A 22137-nucleotide genomic window follows, 5' to 3' on the forward strand; every position below is an offset into this window, starting at 1 on the left:
ATTCATAATAGCAAAGGTTTTCAAAAACTAATAGTGATAAGAAATGTATAATGTACTTGACGTTCTCATACACACACAAAACAGGAGAGTTTCATTTGTAATTTAAGAAGAAATGCTACCATTTCAACTGTTTATAGGAGTATGTGGTTTAATCTAAAAATAAATACAGCAGAAGCCCCTTTAATTGGGATCCGGCAGTGGCCGGCTGGGGAGAAGAAAGCCATCCTTTACGGAAGGAAAGGGTCCAGTGGGGCAGGCTGGTCTACGGGGGGGCTCTGGGGGGCTGCCGTGCTGACCAGAAAGCAGAACGGCTCGAGGAAAAGCCGTGGTGAGAAGCAGCCCCAAGGGCATCGGGACTGTCCCTGCAAGTGGGCGCCGGAGACGGAGCCGTGGGGGAGGGAAGGTGGTGTCAGGGGAGGCATGGAGTAGAGCTGGGCTCCCCATGCCGGGGCCACGGCTGCCGCACGTCTTAGCTGATGGGCTCCACCTCCCTTTACTTGTGCTGCGTGTTCTGTTTGCAGAGCATTTTACGTTTAATCCCTTCGTCTGTGTAACGGAAAGAGCCTGACCAGCCCCTGAACTCTGCTGGGCTGAGTGCCCTCCTGTGGGTTGTGGGGGACACTGAGGTCTCCTCCGTCAGCTCCGGTTACGCTGGTAACCTGACGGCTCGGGGAGGAAGAGGAGTGATTTCTCTGCGTGACAAGTTTTGGAGCCCGCATGGCTGATGGGATCGTGTGGGCCCACAGGCGAGTAGTGTGTGTCGTGGTCGCTCACCTTTTGGGGTGTAACTGCCCCTCTGCTTCCTTCGCAAACACTTCCCGGGGTCTGCACGCGTCCTCAGCGGACCGCACGTGGTGGGGTGTTACATGGGTAATTTGACAATTAGGTGTATGTTGTCTTGTGGTACCTCTTCTACTGGTGTCGTCGGCTGTAATTTAGATCTGCTGTGTAAACCTGTCAGGGACGCCTCATTTGAGGTAGATGTTCAGGAAATATTTACAGCTGTGGTCTCCTAAGTAAATTCACATCTGAATAAACTACCTTTACTTGCCTTCTTTTGATATGTCCATGATTCATCGAATATGTTTGGTCTCTGATTGGGATTGCCTTCCATGAGATGTAAAAAGAAACAAAGAAAAAATGATTAATCCAGATTCATGAATATACTATACTATTTGCAGCCATCATAAAACTGGGAACGTCTCTGAAGGTAAATCTAGAGTTTAATCGTTTTATCTAATTTCATCTGTTTTAAAACATGCCAGGAATTGCTCAGTATTCTGGAGCACCGATCCCGGCCAGAGCCCCGGGCTGTGGTTCAAGCCCCTCTGCCCGGCCCGTTTGTTCTCACAGGGGGTTTCTGTGCCACCTGCCAGGCCCGGAGCCAGAGGACACTGAGGTGATGGCTGACACGCTCTCTTGCAAAGATCTCAGCAGCACAGAGCAGCGGAGCCTCGGGGGCAGCCGTCTTTCCGGCTGCATGAGGCGGGTGAACACGGGGCCATGCTGGAGGAGAAGGTGGGAGGCTGCCAGCCCTCGGGGGGCGGGGGCCAGCACACAGGTGCTGTCTGCGCACGCAGCTCAGAGGCCAGGAAGAAGCAGAAGGCGTGTGCACTGCACAAGAGGAAATGAAGCTGGCTCTTATTGGAGACAGAACAGTCTATGTTGGAATGTCAGTCCTAAGGATCTAACTGACACTGAACGCTGCCCCCAGCAGCAAGTGTCCGTGGAGCATTCATCGACCTACAGCATATCCTGGGTCTTAAAGAGGCCTCAACAAATACGAAATAATTGAAGTCGTAGAGTATGTTCTTTAACCGTAGTAGAATCAACTAGAAGTCAGTGATAAAAAGACAACACAAAAATGTCAGGGAAAAATTAACAACACATAAGTGATGGGTCAGAAGTTCCTACTGCCTGAGTCCATTTGGGCTACTATAACAGAACAGCACAGACTTGGGGGCTTATGAGCGACAGAAGTGCACTGCTCACAGCTCTGGAGCCTGGAACCCGAAATGAAGGCCTTCTCCGCTGGAGCCCCCTCCCTGTGTCCTCGCATGGTGGAAGGGGCCTCTCTGACACAGGCATGGGTCCCAGAGCCCACCTCCCAGCACCATCACTCTGGGGGGCTCACACTTTCAGGCCACAGCACTATCTCAGGAAGCTACGAAAGGAGAACCAGATGAACCCAGAGTGACCGGCAGAAAGACCAAAGTGGCTGTAAGAGCAGAAATCGCTGGGATTGAAAACAGAGAAAGAGAACACCCATGAAGCAGAAAGCTGCTTCTCGGGAATCCTCAATAGCATGGACCAACACACAGGGGAGGAGGGAAGAATCCGGATCCTGCAAATCATTAAAAGAACAAGAAGGGAATACCCTGGATACCTTCATACTTAGGCATTTGACAGCTTCCAAAAATGGACCAGTTCCTCCAGAACCACAAACTGCCAAACCCCCAACCAGGATGAAATAGATAATGTGAATAGTCCAATAATCACTAAGGAAATTGAATTTGTAATTTAATAGTTCCTGACAAGGAAGTCTTCAGGCCCAGGTGGTTTCACTGGAGAACTGCACCAAACATCTGAAGAAGCATTCATACCAGGTATGCACAAAGCTCATCCAGAAGATGGAAAGGGGAAGGAATTTTGTTACCCTGCTGTTGAAAGGGACACACAGGACAAAGGAAAAAATAAAACACCACAAACCACTCTCTCTCACACACTTACATGCAGAAATCCTCACACAAATAAGAGCAGATCAGTTCTAGCGATCTCTAAAAGGAATTATACTCGATGACTGAGTGGGATTCTTCAGTTGTACAAGTCTGGCTTTGTAGGTAAATCAATGAATGGGATCCTCCCACCAACAGACTAGAGAAGAAAGACTGTGTGATCAAATCAGTTGATATAAAAAAAGCATTTGACAAAATCCAGCACACTTTCAGAACAATACCTCTTAGCAAACCAGGGAAAGGGGGACCTTCTTCAGCTGGACGAAGAGCATCTCTGAAGAGCCTACTGCCGTCCCCATACTTACGGTGGGAGACTGCGATCAGAAGCGAGGCGGGGCTGTCTGCTGTTCTTAACTGCACACAGTGCTGGCAGTCCTGGCCCGCACCAGACGGCAGGAGAAGGACATCATCCCTCGCCAGGGAGACGAGATCAAAACCACAGTGTGAGGCATGCTTCACGCGCACCGAGATGGCTAAAATAAAAACGAGGGGCAGATTCTCAGTGCTGGCAAGGACGTGCTGGCGGGAACGTGAGGTGGTGCGGCCACTTGGAAAACAGCCTACCAGTTCCTCACCCGTTAGAGCCGCCGTGCGACCCAGTGATTCCACCCCTGGCTTGTACCCAGGAGAACTGAAAACATATGTTCACACAAAAACGTGCACACACGTGTTCATAGCAGCACTACTCACAAAGCCAAAAGATGGAAATTCTCTTCTTGAAGTACAAGGCTGCAGAATTCCTTGGTGCCTCCTTTCCTTTCCTTGGTGGCCGTGTAGGAGTCATTGGGGGTAGAATTTGGTTGCAGGCTCGAACTACATCCTCCCTGAGGAATAGAATGATTCTAGAGCATGTTAACAACTTTTCAGTTGCTAGTAGCTAAAAGGCTTCGCGCAGTCTGTGGTCCATTTGAGTGAGCTCTGCGGGTGATCCTGACAATCTTGCTACAAACGGGCTCTTTTCTGCCCTTTGACAGGCAGCTCTGAGGGCTCCTGGGCATCAGGGAGGCCTTCATCCAACAAGAGTGACTCCTGCCCTCCTGGACAGCAGGTCGCCCCCAGCTGTGGGACCGCGGGGCTGTTAAATTGCTACTTAGTATTTGATAGAAACTTATTTCTGAGAAATTAACTGCTGCTTTTAGCTGCTGGTTTTAGTACACCGTGTCTGTCACACGACAGAGGCCACATCACTCTCTGGAAGGAGCTGGGTCAGCAGTAGACGGAGTCCTTTACGGATCTCGGTCTCTTTGCACTTTGCAAGATGTCCACAGTAAGCAGACACTGTTGAGTTGAGCACGGAAGCCGCTAGAACCCGAGTTATTACCAGTGGATGTTATTCTCACAGATGCACCTGGTAAAGGCCCCTGAAGTTACAGAGGTGTCTCGTGCATGTGTGTGTCCATGGGAAACAGAAGCAGCAAGATGTTGGAGTTTTGTCGAGAAAATAAGAGACGCAGGCGTGCCCCCGGCAGCCCCAGCCGCAGTGCGTCTGAGGTGAGTGCTTCCTGGCCCTCACCAGCTCCGCGTGACCCACACGTGTGGGACACGTAGCAGATGCCTCTGTTGGATCTGCTTGCTGTGTATCACATCTCCAGAGTTTTCTGGACCCTTCCCAAATCCTCCAGAAGGCTCTAGTGAGTTTTAAAACTGGAAATTGTTTCCTGTGTTTGAGTCTCTAGATTCCCTGGGAGAAACCCCCTTGGGTGAAGGTGCGTGTCCAGGATGCCCTTCAGGGTGCGTGGTGGCTCCCAGCTGGTGCTGTTCACGTCTGTGCCTGGGCGGCTTTTCAGAGTTGTCTGAGTTGCTGGTGGTTACCATACGTGCAGGCTGTTCCCAAAGAGTAAGTTCGATGAGAAGGTCAATATCTTAGATAAATACAAAACCAAAACAATGTCTGGGAAATAACTCATTCATTAAGATAGGTGTTTGCCTTCCTAGGTTAGCGAGCCCAAAAAACAGTGACTCATTGGTGGAATCCTTTGCCCTGGATGTCATTTTTTATAATGTTACAGCATAATGATCCCTAAAGCAGAGCTTTCGTGTTCCTTCTGTGTGCCCGGTGGCATGATGGGAGGAAGAGACTGTGACCGAACGCCTCCCGCTGAGCAGGTGACGCCTGGTCACTGCAGATCATCTCTCCCGTTTATGCGAGGGCATGCTGCGAGGGGCTTGCGGAGTCATCGGGTTTCTGTCAATGCCGATTTTGAATTGGGAAATTTAATTTCTAGTGGACATATTGGGAATACAGACATTCCTCCACGTACCTGTCATTTCCTCCTTAGGCAGCCACAGAGTACCTCCTGTGCCCAGGACTTCGGGGGCTTTGGGCCAAATGCTGGTGAGGCCCAGGGTGCGGACAGTGTAGCCTCACCGCCTGCCAGCGCCTGGGAGCACCGCCCGGGGACCAGACAGGACAGACTTCTGCACGGCCAGGGGAGGCCTCACCAAACCCGCCGAGCTCCGCCGTGTTGGCAGCGTGAGAACCGCCCGCCTCTACCCCCTGCGAGCCGCGCACAGCACGTGGGTGCTCCAGGCCCGGGGGGCGTGAGATTTCAGACGCTCGTTGAAGACACAAGAAGAGCCACAGTGTCCGTGCTTGTGGCCGGAGGGCCTGCTTTTCCGTTCTCAGCTCCGTCAAAGAGGTAGCTTAACACAGAAGCAAATCATAAACCCGAAGTTTCAAACCAGGGAACCTCCAGGATTTCTGCTATGAAAATAGACGTCTCTCTGAAAAGGGAAATGAGAATGTGGAATCTACTTTGTACATAATGGCCGTATCCCCCTCTGAAGTCAGCCCTGTTTGCGCTTCTCCGTGTGGGCACTGGCGCTCCTGAACGCCTGCCGCCCACCAGCGATTCCCACCGGACTCCACGGAGGTTTGCCAGGCCTGCCCGAGCCTGGCAGCCCGGTTCTGGAGCCAGGGAGGGGGCACTTGCAGCCAGTGCCGAGGCCAGAGCGTCCCCCCATCCCTGCCCTGGCCCTCTGACACACTGCCAGCCTCCCGGTGTTGCTGTGTGACGCAGGCCTGACGGGCCACAGACCCACCTGGTGCGGAAGATCTCTGGGCCAGATGACTCGGAGTTCATTCACTCCACTCACGTCCTTCTGGGTGGGGCCGTCACAGCAGCTCTGGGAGCCAGTCTCCTGGGGAGCAGGTGCTCCGCCGGCTGTCTGAGCTGGGAGCGGGATGCGGGGAGAGGATTTGGGGTGTGACTCTGCCGTCTGTTTCCTCTCTGCTTTATTATGTATTGTGAAGGAGAGTGAGTGTGGGGGTGGGAGGGCAGAGAGAATTTTTTTTCTAATTTAATTTAATTTTTAAGGAAGATTTTATTTATTTGACAGGGAGCACAAGTAGGCAGAGAGGCAGGCAGAGGGAGGGGGAGATCCCCACTGAGTGCAGAGCCTGACATGGGGCTCGATCCCACGATCCTGAGATCACAACCTGAGCTGAAACCAAGAGTTGAAACCTAAGCCACCCAGGTGCCCCCGTTTGCTTTAAAAACCCAGTCTCTGGTGAGGGCTGCACAATGAATGTACTCAGTGCCGCCGAACCATACACTCAAAATGGTTAAAATGGTAAACTTCATGTTACCTGTTTTTTACCACCATTAAAAAAACCCATTCCTCAAAAAGTTGGATTTTTTATTAAAACTTTAATTTTTTTTATTATTAAGTATAGTAGTATTTGGTATTCTGGGCATAATGCTCTTGGTGCAGAATGGGTTATTTATTAATAAAGCTGCAGCCTTTACTACTTTCCATTTGAGAAGTTTGAGGTGAAGAATAAGGTTTGATCAGCAGTGTGGTGACACCTCACGTCACCACCAGTGTGCCGCACGTGAGCTAGGGGCCTGGTCGGCAGAGCCCGCAGGGCGCCGCCCGTGTCCGGTTGGGGGTCTCAGCAGCGTCCAGAGGGGCCGATGCAGCCCGGAACCCGGAGCAGCCTCATACTTGTGTGACCCCGGCGCCGACCGAGGGACGAGTCGCACACGCCATTCCCTGGGGGCTCTTCTTCCTCATCGTGAAATGTCTCTAAGAATGGAAATAAAACTTACCTTACGGGGTTGTTTTCAAAAGCACGTGAAATCGTAACAGGGAAAGAGCTCAGAGAAATGTGGACAACTGTGCAGACAGGGCTGGCCCGTGAGGAGCAGACGCGGGGAGTCGTGCCCAGCCCGGTCCAGGCAGGACGCAAAGCCGTGGCCGGCGATGACTAGCCACGGTCCCTCGTGTTCCTCGCGGAGCCGCGACGGTCCACGGGGAGGAGGGAGTCCTGCCCCTCTGGCGCTTGTAACCCAAGGAACCCGTCCGCTTGCCCGCGCTCTCGACCCTCACCGTGCTGGGGCCTCGGGACCGGGCGCCAGGGGAGGGCTGCCGTCACCGCGCTGCTCTCGGGGCGGTGCGGGCCACCTGTGTTCGGGCCACGGCAAAGAGCGCTCCTTCCAGGCAGCTCGTGGCTGTGTGTGGGTGCGTGGGCTCCGAGGTCCCGGACGTTGTGTGGGCCCCGCACAACCAGCATTGTTTGGGGTTTAATTTTCTTCATGTTAGTGACCTGTGACCTTGCCGCCTCGTCCCACGGGCAGCTGACGGGCGGGAAGTGCGAAGCCCCTCTGGCCGCCGTGCAGTGTTGTCCGCTTGCCCTCTGCTGCCACCGTGCCTTCCCTGGCTCCCAGGGGGGCCGCCGGCCACCCCGCGCCCCGCCGCGGAAGCCCTTCCCTGGGGGGCTCGTGGCAGAGGCCCGGAGGCCCGGATTGCCACACGAGTGCAGCGCGTGCCGCCTGTGTAGGGAGGGAGGGGTCCCAGGCCGTGTGCTGGCGCGAGTGGTTCGGTTGTCTGAGGGTCCCAGGTTTTGGCGAATTCTCTTTTTCACGAGGCTGCCCCTCAGTCCACAGTAGCTCGCGTGGCGCCTTCCGTCCTACGACGTGTGTGTGCTCCAGGCCTCACTTCCGGGGCCCCTACCGACCAGTCTCAGGGGAGGAAACGCCAAGCAAGTATTACTAGCCCTGCTTCAAAGGGAAGTTAAATTCTGCGTCAAAACAGGACGAAACACAAGAGCCCCCTCCCTGGTTACAGAGTTAACACACACTTGTTAGCAGGACGTTTTGAGACGTGAGGCGCAGAACATGGAACCAGCCGGCCGGCCGCGGGCACTGAGCCCTCTGTGTGTTTGCAGCCTGCCCCCGTGGGCGCACCCATGCTCAGACTCTGCCGTCTGCTATTCGGTGGTGGTGGTGTTCACTTTCTATACCCTGAACATCGTCCCTTGTCAGTAAACACACCGAAATAAGTGATGCTGGGTTAAAGACTGGATTTTTTTTTTTTAAGGTTTTATTTATTTGACAGAGAGAAAGACAGCCAGAGAGGGAGCACAAGCAGGGGGAGTGGGAGAGGGAAAAGCAGGCTTCCCGCGGAGCAGGGAGCCTGATGCGGGGCTCGATCCCAGGACCCTGGGACCATGACCTGAGCCGAAGGCAGACGCTTAACGACTGAGCCACCCAGGCGCCCCAAGACTGGATTTTAAAATAAACGCTAAGACACCATGCAAGATCCGGAGGGAAATACACGTGAACGTTGGGATAATCACAGCATAAGGAGGGACTTTAGCATGGAAAACCGTAGAGTGAACTTATTTCCCGGAGACCCACCTGGCGCTGTCAGCGGAGGGAACTTGGTAACGGGCGTGAGGCCGCGTGCTGCAGGAGGGCACGCCACAGCGGCCTCTCCGGGGGCTGTGGGGCTGCCTTGTGAGTCTTTCCTTCGGGGCCACGTGGCAGCTGACGCTGTAGTTGTCCACGACCACTAAGCCACTCTTTCCCTTAACGTTCTCCCCTGCAGGTCGCTGCCATTAACCCAAACCACCCACTCGCGCAGATGCCCCTGCCCCCGTCCATGAAGAACTGCATTCAGCTGGCAGCCTGTGAGGCCAACGAGCTCCTGCCCATGATCCCCGACCTCCCGGCCGACCTGTTCACGTCATGCCTCACCACCCCCATCAAAATCGCCCTGCGCTGGTAAGTGGCTGCTGCCGTGACCTGGGTTTTACAGACCCGAGTGACGGGCGTAAACTCAGCCTCCCGAGGCGCAGGCTTTACTCGCGGAGAATTAAAGAAGCGTTCTCCTTCTTGGGTGAGTGGCGCGTGCGGGTTGTTGCCTTGTGGTTCCGAGAGCACCTGTCCGTGCCGGTCAGCTGTGGGAGCGTCCCAGCAGCAGCACTGGTCTTTCTGGAACGCGGCTGTCGTGACGGGGAGTGCTGTTTGATCCCTGACAGTACACCGAATCACGGTCCTGTCCCGCTGCGCTCTTCGTCGCGGTCCATGTTCTTGAGAACGTGACCGACGACATGGGTGGTCACTCCAAACTGTAGAAGCTGCATTAAAGACCCTGCGTCGCTGACGGGACCCACCCTGGGACGTGCAGGCTCTGGCCTCCAAATCCGGTTTCTGCCGCCGACCCCCCGCCGCTCCTTTGTCCCACCCTCTTCCGTGTCGTGTTTTGCCGAGAAGCTTCCGTGCAGCACGTGTGCGGCTGGGAGACAGCAGAGGCCCAGGAGGCGCAGGGAAGCACACAGATGGGTGCTGTGGCCTGGGCTCTGGGGCGCTTTCCAGGGCTTTCTACCAGGAGGCACACGGACCCCTGGTCCTTCCCACAAGTCCAGAGAAGCCGTGAAACACGTGTGGACCCTGGGGGCTGACAGCGCAGTCAGTGACTAGGACCGAGCTGCTCGCTTGGACGGAAGCTTGGACTTGCTGCTTGGCTTCTGTAGCAATGTTCCCCATCAGCCCAGTGCCCCCGGGGTGAGAGATTCATGGTGCTAGGCTGGCTGAGCAGCACCCCCTGCCACCCCCTACCCTTGCCCCCAAATCCCAGGGAGAGCCTCCTGTAGGGTGACTTACCCCTGAGCAGTGAGTGGGGAGGGGGAGCTGTCCACAGGGCCCAGCAGAGGGGTGACCCACCGTACCCCTCGGTGGCCTGGGCTTATCCCCCAGATGACACAGACCAGCACTGCCTAGGGACGTTCTCCACTGCACCCCGAGAAGCAGAAATCAACAGCACAGGGCACAGCCAACACGGACAAAAGCTGCCAAACGTCCAGCCCCAAGTGTGGGCATGTGATGGGGAAATGAAGGAAGACTCAGGAGAAGGCAGACTGCGAAGTGGAATATGAAAACGTGCCCAGTGGAGACCTAGGAAGAAGGAACACGGGATGGGATTCGTGGTAGGGGAGGGCGGCTGCAGCCTGGATCGGCTGGAAGGAGACATTGAGGAGCTCGGGGCGGCAGCTGGGAGGGACAGAGAACAGGCCAGAAGGGCAGGCGGCACAGAGAGAGAGAGACGCTCCCACGTGCAGGGACAGGTTGGCAGAGGTGCTTCTCCCTGAGGGTAACACGGCCACGTTCCCGGGACGTGGGGAAGAGGCAGAAACTCAGGCGCCACCCGCCAGGAGGATACTCGGGCTCCACCCGTCATCCCCCTCCACGTGGGTGCAGCTCTTTGAATGTGGGTCTTCACTCATGAGGTGGTTTGTGAGGTTTTTTTTGTAACTGTCTGCACTGCTTGGTGGCTGCCAGGAAAGATTATAGGTCCCTGTGATGCGTGCGACCGCAGGAGGATCTCCGGTCCAGATGATTCAGGAGTCCATTCATTCCATTCAACGTCCAAAACAGACTTTACTGAGTCCCACAGTGTACTTCAGACCTACACTGAGCGCTGTAGGAGATGCAGAGAAGCGCCTTGCCCTCACATTTAGAGTCTAGCTGAGGAGACAAGCTGCGGCCTGAAAATTAATGATGTACATGCAACCTTGACGTGAGGCAGAGGGCATCTGAGTGTCGCAGGCAGCTTGGGGTCAGGACTGAACGCATGCCTGTACCAGGAGCTCTGGTGTTCCAGGGACGCAGACACTCTGAGGGCCAGCGGGACGTGTGGAGGAGACGCAGCCCGACAGGGTGGCCGTCGCCGGGGTGACACGCGTGTCTGAGAAGAGTGAGCATGTGCGTCAGCCTGATCACATAGGAAGGTGTGGGGAGGGGTGTAGGTCAGGGCTGGACCGTGTCAGATGTGGGTGCTTTGAATGCTGAGCCATGGACCTGGACTTGGAGGACTGGCAGGGAGAGTCCAGTTGGTGTTTCCGTGGGAATGTGACGTAGTAAGAATAGTGCTGTAGGGAGATGATCCATGGAATGACGGGGAGGCTGGGCCACACTCAGGCCTTTCCACAGCCCGATCCAGTCCCGATTCGGTCTCAATCTGGTCTCAGTCTGGTCAAAGGCGGCAGCAGGAAGGTGGGACTCTGGGCAGGAGCCCCTGCAGATGCATCTTGGAATCTCCTGGGGAGCAGGCCTTGTATCCACTCATTTTCCCGCCCCTTGCTTCAGGATTTCCTGCCTTTCCTGCCCTTGTGCCCCCTGCCTCAGGAATGATGCTATGGGCCAGGTGTGCTCAGGGCCTCTGCCTCCCCCACGCCCCCGGGCTGGGGCTGATTTGATGGGACTCTCACAGGGCACTTAACGCAGGTTTTCAGGCAGGTGGTGGAGAAGCAGGAAGGGAGGGAGGAGAGAAGGCACGAGGAGCCTGGAAGGGAATCTGTACCCCCCCCATCCTCGCCCCCCAGCACACCTGCCACCAGGTGGGCCCGAGGATCCCAACATCCCAGTGCGGTGAGCGGATGTCCCTCGCCCGCGTCTCCAGCACGCTCTTTTCCATCTTGGTCAGGAAGGACTTGGCATTCACTAGGGAAGCTGCTGTCACTTGGACGCCGGTCGACCCACACACAGTCTCGAGTGGGTCCCTGCCCTCTGACGGGGGTGTGGGCTTTCACCCTACCACGACATGATGCATTATCTCAGGAGTGCCCTGAGATCCTTTTTGGAGTTAGGATATGAATAAAACTTGTAAAAGTAAGCGTTTAGTAGGAAGCACTGTGATAAACAACTCAAACTCACAGGGCCACCATCAGATGGATGTTGGAATCAGTAGGTCACAGCTGCAGGGGACGGTCATCAGATGACCACTGTCTGGAACAACAAGGCGCTGTTCCAGGTGGGAGGATCTCTTACAGTGAACCACTCTGTGCCACACCGAGGAGTTGAAATTAGCTTGAACAGAACTGTCCTTATGATGGCGATAAACCATAATCGTCGGAAGCCTCGTTGAGTGAAATGGGCGCTTGTCTATAACAGCTGAGTTGAAAACCACCAGCTTTTTTTAAATGGAGAAAGGAAAAGTTTAGTAGGTAGAACTCATTTATATTGTTAGGGCTAAAGTTTTGTTTTTTCATGTAAAAAGTCACTATTTCCTGGGTGCTGGGTGGCTCAGTCGTTATGCATCTGTCTTCGGCTCAGATCATGATCCCGGGGTCCTGGGATCGAGCCCCACATCGGGCTCCCTGCCCCGCAGGAAGCCTGCTTCTCCCTCTCCCACTCCCCCTGCTTGTGTTCCCTCTCTCACTGTGTCTTTCTCTGTCAAATAAATAAAATCTTAAAAAAAAAAAAATAGTCACTATTTTCCAACTTCAAGTAGAATATGCATTCTTTGTAGAAATTAACTACAAAGCAAGTAGAAGTTTTGATTATTCAAGATTTTATCATCTTTAACACAATCAGTGTTAACTTTTTGGTGTATTGCCTGTCAATCTTTTTCTCTATGCACGTACATTTCTGCATTGATGTAATGAAACTGCATTTGCAGTTACTTTTACTTAATCTTTAGTGTTAAAATAAATTTATCCTAGACGATTAGGCAACTCTTAGTAAACATCATTTGTAATGATTGCATAAGATCTCACTGCATTGATGTTTTGTGTTTTATTTTAACTGAAGCCTAGGACTTTAGGATTTAGAATTCCGGTAAATAAAGATAGAAGAGCTCAGAGAAACTCTAGGATGGGGGTCTGCCAACTTCTTCTGTAAAGGGCCAAATAGTAAGTTGTTTAGGCTCCATGGGCCCGAGGGTCCCAACTGCGCTGATGCAGCATGGAAGAGCCGTAGGCAGTATGTACACAGATGAGTGGGGCTCTGTTGCAATAAAACTCTATTTGTGAAAACAGGCAGCGGGTCCTACCTTGCCAACTTGTACTTTAGAAAATGGAACCAGGATCTTACCTGCAGACGACTGCTGTACTCATCTACTGGTCAGGAAATAACCTAAAAACAGGCCTCCTCCCCCGTCCTTCCTTCCTTCCTCCTTCCTTCTCCGGATGTAAATAAGAGGATGGCTTTTAGCGACACTGCACTCAGTACAGCCAGGCGCAGTTGTGGAGAATACTGTACGCTTTATACACATACGATAGTCTTGCTTTCTACGTACGAGATGTGTATGTTCGTATCTGGTGGTAAGCGTGTTTATGAATCTTATTTAATGATGAAGTAGTTGTTGGAAAATGTTGTTCTCTGATTTTCTCTTCATGTTTTGCTTTAGTCTTTCTTGTTTTCAGAAACAGGCAATTTCAGTAATTCTGAAATGAGCAAGTACATTGTTCCCTAAAGAAGTGATTACCTTGCTCACCATGTGTATCAGTGTAGTATAAGGGTCTAAACTATATGTTTTCTTGGCTTTTTCTACTTCTTGGATTGGTGGCAGAATGCCATTTTAAATTTATCATGGGTATATTTGTGTGCTACTGAAAATTATAACTCAGTGCTACTTAATTTGCAGTGGGACTTGCTATAAAAGAGATTGATGCCTTATTGTACTGTGTAGCATGGAATCGTATTGTTTATTAAAGAAAATGATAGACATTATTTTGGATTGAATAGAGCTCAAGAAACTTGTTTCCTTCCTTTCAATTAAGTTGAAGAATTTCAAGGAGTTTAAATGTTAATGACGCAGGATTAATGTAGATTTGTCCACATGGGAAGTCTTGCCCTCATGTTCACCAGCGAGAGAGGCGAAGGAGAGAGGGAGTCCCCAGACGGGCAGGCAGAATCCGCACCAGTGTCAGGCGTCCACTCAGGTTTGAATCCTGGCTCTACCATTTCTAGCCGTGCAGCCTCCTGTCCTTGTTCTGAAGGCAGGACCAGAGATGCCCCCTGCCCTCCAGGCTCGTCGTATGGGCTGAATGAATTGATTTGTGCAGTGGCACTGATGATGCCCAGTACATGCTAGCTGCTCTTATTACTGTGATGGTAACATTTCAGCCAAATTGAAGAACAAGTCAGGACAGTCGTGATGACTCAGCAGAGAAGAGAGGGCTGAAATCTTAACCCTGGACTGGAGAAAAGCCAAAGAGAAGGGGCACCCCACTATGACCTTTCTCATTGCACTGTTTGTGAGATAAACTAACCGAAGCTTCAGCGCTAGGGCATCATGGGTAAAATATCAGGTAGAATTGGTGAACGAGGTTTATATATACGAGGTTTATATATATATACACACGCACATAACTGATCTCAAAATCATAATCATATTTATAGATTTTAATTTGAAAAATCTAAATTATATGGTCTTTATAAGAACCGAAAAAGAAAAACACATTAAACTATAAATAGAAGAAAAGAAATTTTTTTTTAAAAAGGCAAAAATAAACAGAAAATGCACCAGAAAAATCTAGAAACCCATGAAACTAGATGTTAATTTTTGAAAAGTTCAGTAAAATTGTTTAAATTCTCTTTGGCATGGTCAAAACCAGAAAGGAGACACAGATTACCTATATCAGAAGTAAAAACAGGGGCATCACTACAGACCCCACAAGTATTAAAAGGGTTATAAGGGAATCCTTTTAAGTATAAAGGACTTTATTCCAATAAATTGTACATCTTAGATGAAATGGGTGAATTTTGTGAAAGACACAAATTACCAAATCTGGCACAAGAGGAAAAAGAAAATCTGGAGAGTTTATATCATAAAGAAACTGAATTACAGTTAAAAGTCTCACAAAGAAAACTCCAGGCCCAGATATTGTTATTAATGAATTCTCAGATGTTACACAAACTCTTTCAGAAAATAGAGGAAGGGGGATCATTTTCTATCCCATTCTGGAGGCTAACTTTCCCGAACATCAAAGTCAGACAAAGACTGTGCCAGTGGGGAAAAAAAAGAACGCACAGACCAGGATTCCTCATTAACACGGATATAAAAATCCTTAACAAAATATTAGCAAATGAAGTCTGTGAATATATAGAAAGAATACAGTGTTAGAATCAAGCAAGGTTTATCTTAGGAATGGAAGGTTTGTTTAACAGGTACAAATCAATACACTCAATTCATTATAATGTACTCAGTATTATGAATGTATTCACTCTCCTTTTCCAGAATAAAAGAGAAAAACCATATGATCATCTCAATAGATGCATAAAAAACATTTGACAGAATTCGACACCCGTTCATGACAAACGAATTCAGAAACTAGGAATGGAAGTGAACATTCCCAAGCTCCTACCAGGCATGTAGGAAAAGCCTGTAGCTAACATTGTAGTTAATGGTGAAAGGTTAAGCGTTTTCCCCGGAAGGTTGGAAACAAAACTAAAATGTTCACTCTCACCATTACTGTTCAGTATTGTACCAGAAGTTCTTGTTGGTGCAGTAAAGCTAGAAGAAAATAAAAGGGCGTGCAGATTGGCAAAGAAATAAAACTGCTTATTCATGGACAACATGGTTGTCTACATAGAAAATCGTGAGAAGTCTACAAAAACGTTTATGGAACTAGTAATTTATTGTAGCAAGTTCTAAGGTATGAGATCGATACCCCCACATCAGTTCCATTTCTATATGGTAATGACAGTTGGAAATTGAAATTTAAAAATATGATTTGCTGTGGCATCAAGATTCTGAAAACTTGGGATGAATGTAAGAAAATATGTGCCAGACCTGTGCACACGACATACAGAAAATCGTGGAAAAAGATACACATACACAGAGAAGTACACTGTACTTAGGGAGTGAAACACTCAGTATTTTAAATCTACCCAACTTGATCTATAGATCCAGTTCAATCCAAGTCAGAATCCTATTTTTTAATCCTATTTTTTAAAAGAAATTGACAAGTTGATTTTAAATTCTATATAGAAATGCAAAGGGTGTTAGCCAAAACAATTTCAAAAAAGAGGCGCATTGGTTTATTTCAAGATTTAATATAAAGTTGTAGTAATCACACCTTGTAGTATTGGCATGAGGACGGCCATAGAAATCCGTGGAACGGAATACAGAGTGCAGATGTAGACCCACACGTGTATGCCCAATTGATTTTGGACAGAGGTACCAAGGTAATCTGATGGAGAAAGACAGTCTTTTTAACAAATGCTGTTGGCTGTTCATTCAAGAGAAACAAAAACCCTCACCCTTATTTTATACTCTATAGAAAAATTAACTTCTGACCTTATACAAATTAAAACTTGTAGATGAAAACATAAGAGAAATTGTTGATAATTTTTTAGACATGACCCAAATAACACAAACCATTAAAAACATGGATCATTTGAAGTTCATCAAAATTAAAAATTTCTGCTGTTTCATAGACACCGTTAAGACACCTCATTGGAAAGATTTACAATATGCGTGTCTGACAAAGACCTGTACAGAGAATATAGAAAGACCTTTGAAAAGTCAAGAAGACAGCCCAAATTTTAAATAAATGGCCAAATGATTAGAATAGATGCTTTACAAAGAAGACACGTACATGGCTGATAGACACATGAAAGGTGTGCAGTGTGTTGTGGAGAATGTGGACCATCCGAAGCTTCTCATACATTGCCAACGGGAACGCAAAGTAGTACAGCCATTTCAGAGATCGGTCTGGCCATTTCTAGTGATGTTAAACACGGCCTGTCAATTCCACACCTATGTATTTACCTGAAGGAAGAAAACCTCTGTCCACAGAAAGATGTGCACGTGAATGTTCCTAGCAGCTCTGTTGTTGATATCCCAAACCTGAAACAACCCAGATGTCCATCAGCAGGTGAACGGATAATCAAATTGGGCTCCGTCCACACAACAAATGACCTCTTACCAATAAAAAGGAACCAGCTGTTCATAACAGCATGGGGTCACACATGGCAGACACTGGGTGGACGGCCCTTTGTGAAATGCCTGCACTTTAAAATCATGTCTCCTTTTGTTTCTCTTAAGTATCAGCTGACCATATTAAAGTGCTGCCCCAAGGCTCAGCATCAGCAATAATGCTAAAAGCTGGGGCGCCTGGGTGGCTCAGTCGTTAAGCGTCTGCCTTCGGCTCAGGTCATGATCCCAGGGTGCTGGGATTGAGCCCCGCATCGGGCTCCCTGCTCGGCGGGAAGCCTGCTTCTCCCTCTCCCACTCCCCCCTGTTTGTGTTCCCTCTCTCACTGTCTCTCTCTCTGTCAAATAAATAAATAAAATCTTTAAAAAAAAAAAATTAATGCTAAAAGCTAAGAAATAATGTTTATGGAGTTACTGCCTAGATGACCTATTAGACCAAATTTCAGGCACATGGGGCCTTTGGAAAATCAGCTTATTTCCCTAAGAAAAGTATTTTCTTAAATAAAAATTTTTTTAAGGGCAGTTTGCCTTTTTAATACTGGTTCATGTTGGAGCTTATTTAACTTGTAGTAATTTACTGTTGGCTCACATCCTCTCTTCTCCAGTGTTTATCTAAGAAGAGACCCAGGGAATGCATTATCTCAGACAGGATCTTGCCGGCAGTTTAGTGAATCTAAGAATCTTGTGAGAGTTTGAATGCATCAGTATGTAGTGTGGATGGAAGACGCAGGGTAACGGGCATGAACAGAATATGTTTTTAACATAACAGGAATGTTCAGAAGAGAATAAAGATGACGTGCGGTCCACTCACGGTGGGACTCTCACAGCCACTGAGTTATGAACATAATTCCAGGACGTCAACGTTGGCTGAAATGATATTCATAAAATAACATCTGCCCCTGCCAGCCCCACTCCCCACCCCTCCCAGTCCTCCTGGTTGTCCTTGGCCAATGGGAAGAAAGCCATTTGTCCTCTGAAGTTTGGATACCATCATCACCGTGTTCCAAATTAGTTTTAACCCCTTTTTGAAATCCTACTTGCAGAGCAACTGAATTACATCACGTTTGATAAAACAATGACTTGTTCACTATTTATTTGCCTTTGTGTATCTTCTTACTCAACTTCTGGGCATTTTAATGGTGCTTTGACTTCTTACCTGATTTGTGTGCCTAAGTATGCACACGCCTCCATGTGTAATCAGTAATACAAAGCCACATTGCTTCCAAAAGCGTTAACACGCACAGCTGCATATTTTATAGTGGACATTCATGACCCTTACAGACACGAAACATCAGTCATTTGACTGGTTTACTTTGAAAACCATTTCTTTCTCTTTTTTCTTTTTTTTCTTTTTTTTTTGTGCTAAGATAGGACTGATGGTCCCTCCTGAATGCAGCTTCTTTTGAATTCCAGAGTCACATGACCCTGTGCAGCCCATCAGATGGCAGCGTGGTGGCCCACGTCGTTTACAGATGGCGTCACTGCCGCCACGGGATGTCAGCCTTTTTGGTCTTCTTGCTCCTGTCATTTGTGCCCCTAACGTTTACATACTTGATGTGGAACTGTTTAAACCAGAGGCAGAGGCCATGTCAAGTCACTGTGAGGTGTTTGGTGCTGTCAGCCGGTCGTTGGAACAGCCTGATGTTTGCTTATTCTGTGGTTGTAATAACAGCTTCTTTGGAACGCCCGTTCTGTTCCAGGTAGCCTTAGAAGGACTTGCATTATAAAGATTTGTGAGACGGAGTCCCTGTCCTCTAGGGAGACACACACCCTTACCAGGCTGTTCCGGGAACAGAGAGGACAGCAACCCGCTTCCTTCTGCATGCCTCAGAGGCAGGCAGCATTGTCTGTGCTGGGTGTTGTCACTTCCAAACCTGCAGGGATGAGTAAAGCCCCACCACTCAGTGAGAAGGTGGACACGGCGTTCTGAGCAGACGATCCTGTGCGGGTCGTGGGCTCGAACCCATGTTTGGGTGATGGGGAACAGGCCTGAAGTCTGAGGGAAGGGACGGCGACTATGAACTAAGACTAAGACTATGAACACGAAGCTCAGGAGCGGGTCTTGTTCTGGAGGCATCTGCTCTGCAGTGACAGATGCGGTGGTGGTCTGGTCTCCAGAGCCAGGAACGTGCGGCCTGACTCAGAAGACAAGCACGTACATCCACAGTAGCAGGGCCCAGACCCTGCTGGGAATGTGCATGGGTGCTTGGGCACAGGGCAGCCCCTGCAGTGTGGACACGACTCAGAGTGGCCCTGACCCGAGTGGGCTCCCAGCTGGCCCTCCGCAGCCCCACCCACAGTCAGTGGAGGGCACAGAGTTGGCAGGTGTAACTGCTAAGGCTTTCCCAGTCGTTCTGATGCCCTCCTCTCCTTAGAAGCGCACAGCTAGGGAACAGCCGCATTGTACAAACAGGCCTGGGTGGGATGGGGCATTAGACAGGGGAGGTCTGCGTGCCTCGGAGGAGGTAGGGCGAGGCCTTGGCTGCAGCTCTTAGCTAAGTCTGCAGGAGGGACAGGGAGGGTGCTGGGTCATCCAAAGATCATCTGTGGGTCGTGGGAGTTTTCTGTTTGGGCACGAGAGGCTGTGCAGGTGGGTATGACGGGAGGAAGGGGGGGTTTCCGTTGGGGGGGTTCAGCTGGACTCAGTACCACGGTGTAGACGGGCTGGGATGACCGGCAGGGAGAACAGGAGTGGAGAAGAGGGTGGGAACACATCCTGCGGGCAGGGAGGAGGAGCCGTCCGAGACCAGGGGGTAGCGGGCCCCATGGCCTAAGGGCCCAAGAGGCCACTGCGCTTGACAGGGAGTCACCGGTCAGTTGTGCTGGTTCTAGAGGGGCTGTTGGAGCCGCCGTCAGAACGCAGCAGGTCAACTTGAGACCGGACAAGGCTGCTTTAACGGAAGTGAAGTAGAAATGGGGGAGAGCAGACGTGAGATTGAAGGAAGGGGTTGTGAGGTTTGTTCGCTGTTTTGGATGCACTTGTAGGGGGAAGGTGGCTATCTTGTAGGGGTGTGCGTTAGCACACAGCTTTAGGGCCTTGGGAGCCAGGCATGTGCCTTCCTCAGAGGGCATAGCAATCCTGGACGGACGCGGGGCAGCTCTGTGGGGCCCTGGCGCTGGCCTGGGAAGCAGGCGCTCTGCTGAGGTGGGCATGGGGCCCTTGGGGTGGGGCTGGGCGGCAGTGAGGGTCCGCCGGCACTGGGAAGCCGCTCGGCCAAGTCACACACTTCATGGTGGTGATGCACAAGTAGAGTTAAGAACCAGAAACAAAACCCAGGTGTTGGGGTCGCTGTGTGGGTGATGGTCTGTCAGAGGAGGACGTTGTGGATTTGGGGGATGGTGTGGTTGGAAGGGTTAAGGAGCTTCTGGGCCAAATTGGGCTGGGAGAGAACCCGAGATCCAGGGGACAGAAGACAGGGAAGGTGGAGGGGGTGCATGGGAGAGCACGTCGAGGTGGGAGAGGGTCCAGTGGGGATTAGGAAGCCCCGAGGGCCAGGAGGCATGCTCAGGAGGGTCGGGGAACAGCGAGGGCCACGAGGCTGGGTCTGGGCCCTGGGATGAGGTGGCAACGCTAAGTTTCCCGTGGAAGCTTCCAGAGAGGTTGGCAGTCAAGGCCGCAGGGTCCACCTTCCCCAGCCACAGACAGCCTGATGGAGCCCCCGCGGGGTGGCTTGTCCCCATGGGCTGAACAGAACTGCCCTGCGGCCAAGGCCAGGAGGCCGTGCCTTCACGTACGCCCTGCCCTGATGTCCCTTTCTGTCCTCACACCGACCCGCTATTTACTAGTAGATGTTCTGCTGCAAATCTAAGTTGTTGCTAAAATTAATTATAAGATGAGGGATTTAGGTATTTTTGTCTCCCCCACTGTTGTTTGAGGATGACACACCGCCCCTTGTGAGCACAGCCTCTCTGGTCAGTCCCGTGCACAGCTGGTGCCAGACGCATGGAGCCCGCGGGAGGACGTTGGGCACGTGGGCATATTCACATCCTTCCTTTAGGATGAGCACCGGACGGGGCTCTGGGTGGTTTGGGGTCCTATACACGGTATCAAGCAAGAAGATGCGCCCTCATCAGCTGCCTCTAGGACTTTCATTTCCACGTGCTCCCCATGCCCCCCCCCCACGCCCCCAGAAACTAAGTAGAAGGGACAGAAGACAAGGGCGGAGGGACAGGACATGCGTGTGTCATCCTCGTCTGGGGCATGAGAACAACCAGGGGTGGACAAGGTAAACCTCCCCCCACACTGGCACGCTGACCCATGGCAGAGCCGCTGCCGGGGCCCGGGGCGCGCTGAGGACACGTGTTCTTTATTCCTGTCCTGCTCTCCCTGAGCACCCTTCAGGGGCTTCAGAAATGCAGGTCTTGAGATCAGACTGGGGTAGAATGCCCCGATCCCAGGGGCTGGGGCAGGAGGAGGTGGCCCAGCGAGCGCGGGAGGCGGGGCGGTGGCCGGCATGGACGCCCGTCACTGCCCCGGGGCGGAGGAGCCCTCGCCCCCTCTGCCGCCTGGCCCTCTGTGGGCCATGGGAGAGTGCGGGCGGTGCGCTGGCGTCCCGCAGCGGCAACTCAGTTACGCCGCGGTGAGTAGTGTCTCCTGGCGTGGGGTTCCACATGTGGGCTGGTTGTCAACACGGTGTTTTCTGTGAATGCAGGAGAAGCAGTCATTTCAAATCTCTCTTCTTTTTATGGGTCAGTTTTTCTTGTTCTTTCTCACTCCCTGGCCAGTTGTTGAGCTTGAGGCTTGCTGGAAAGGGCCTCCCTTTATTTTGATTTCTGCCTGTGCTTTGGTCAAGGCCTGCCCCCGGGGCCCTCTGGACAGCGAGGGTGTTACTGGAACAGTAACGGGGGCCTGGCCAGGAGTCTGCTCTGCCCACGAAGCTTGCACTGCCCCTGTGCTGGGCCGGCTGCTGCCCACTTGGCTTCGCTTCCCCGGCACAGGCCACCCTTCTCGCGGGTGCTGCGAGCAGACGGAGAGGACGTATGTGCTGCCCGTCGGGGACATGTTGTCACCGTGGGGCTGCCAGGAAGTTGTTCTTCCTGGAAGACGGACGCGCGGCAGCTTGCTGCCCATCCTGTGTGCTGTCGTGCCGGGTCCTGTCTTCGGGCCGTGTGACTTCGCCAGGCCCCTCCAGCCGTGCGGAAGGCGGGGCTGTTGGGATAGCGGTTCCCTCCTGCCACATGGGCCAGTGGCACGGCCAGCAACACGGCCAGCCCTGAGCGGGTACGCGGGCTCTTCTTCAGGGCGGGTCTGACCCGTGCCCCGTGTTCTTCGCCTGTCCGCTCACAGGAGCACGGGAATGTTGTGTTTATTGGAAACACCTCGTTTTAGAAGGGCTTTATCCTGCTGGTGTTGTAGGACACCAGGATATCCTAAGAAACCAGGGGCTCTGGGACCCCGAAGACCATTCTGGTCCCGTCCGTCCCTGTTTGTAAGTGCATGTCCGTGATTCTCACTG

The 22137-nt window shown here is 51.4% G+C and overlaps 1 protein-coding gene across 6 annotated transcripts in view; it reads left to right on the top strand.

The window, feature by feature from the left end:
- The window catches only part of RPTOR (regulatory associated protein of MTOR complex 1), a 335570-nt gene that overhangs the window by 152709 nt on the left and 160724 nt on the right, over nucleotides 1-22137 (top strand). For all 6 annotated transcript variants that reach the window (XM_078066239.1, XM_078066240.1, XM_078066235.1 and 3 more), the window contains one exon: nucleotides 8568-8743. In XM_078066239.1, coding sequence (XP_077922365.1) covers nucleotides 8568-8743 — 176 coding nt within the window. The remainder of the gene's footprint in view (nucleotides 1-8567; nucleotides 8744-22137) is intronic.

The sequence above is a fragment of the Halichoerus grypus genome, chromosome 2, assembly GCF_964656455.1.
Source record: "Halichoerus grypus chromosome 2, mHalGry1.hap1.1, whole genome shotgun sequence".
Classification (NCBI taxonomy): domain Eukaryota; kingdom Metazoa; phylum Chordata; class Mammalia; order Carnivora; family Phocidae; genus Halichoerus; species Halichoerus grypus.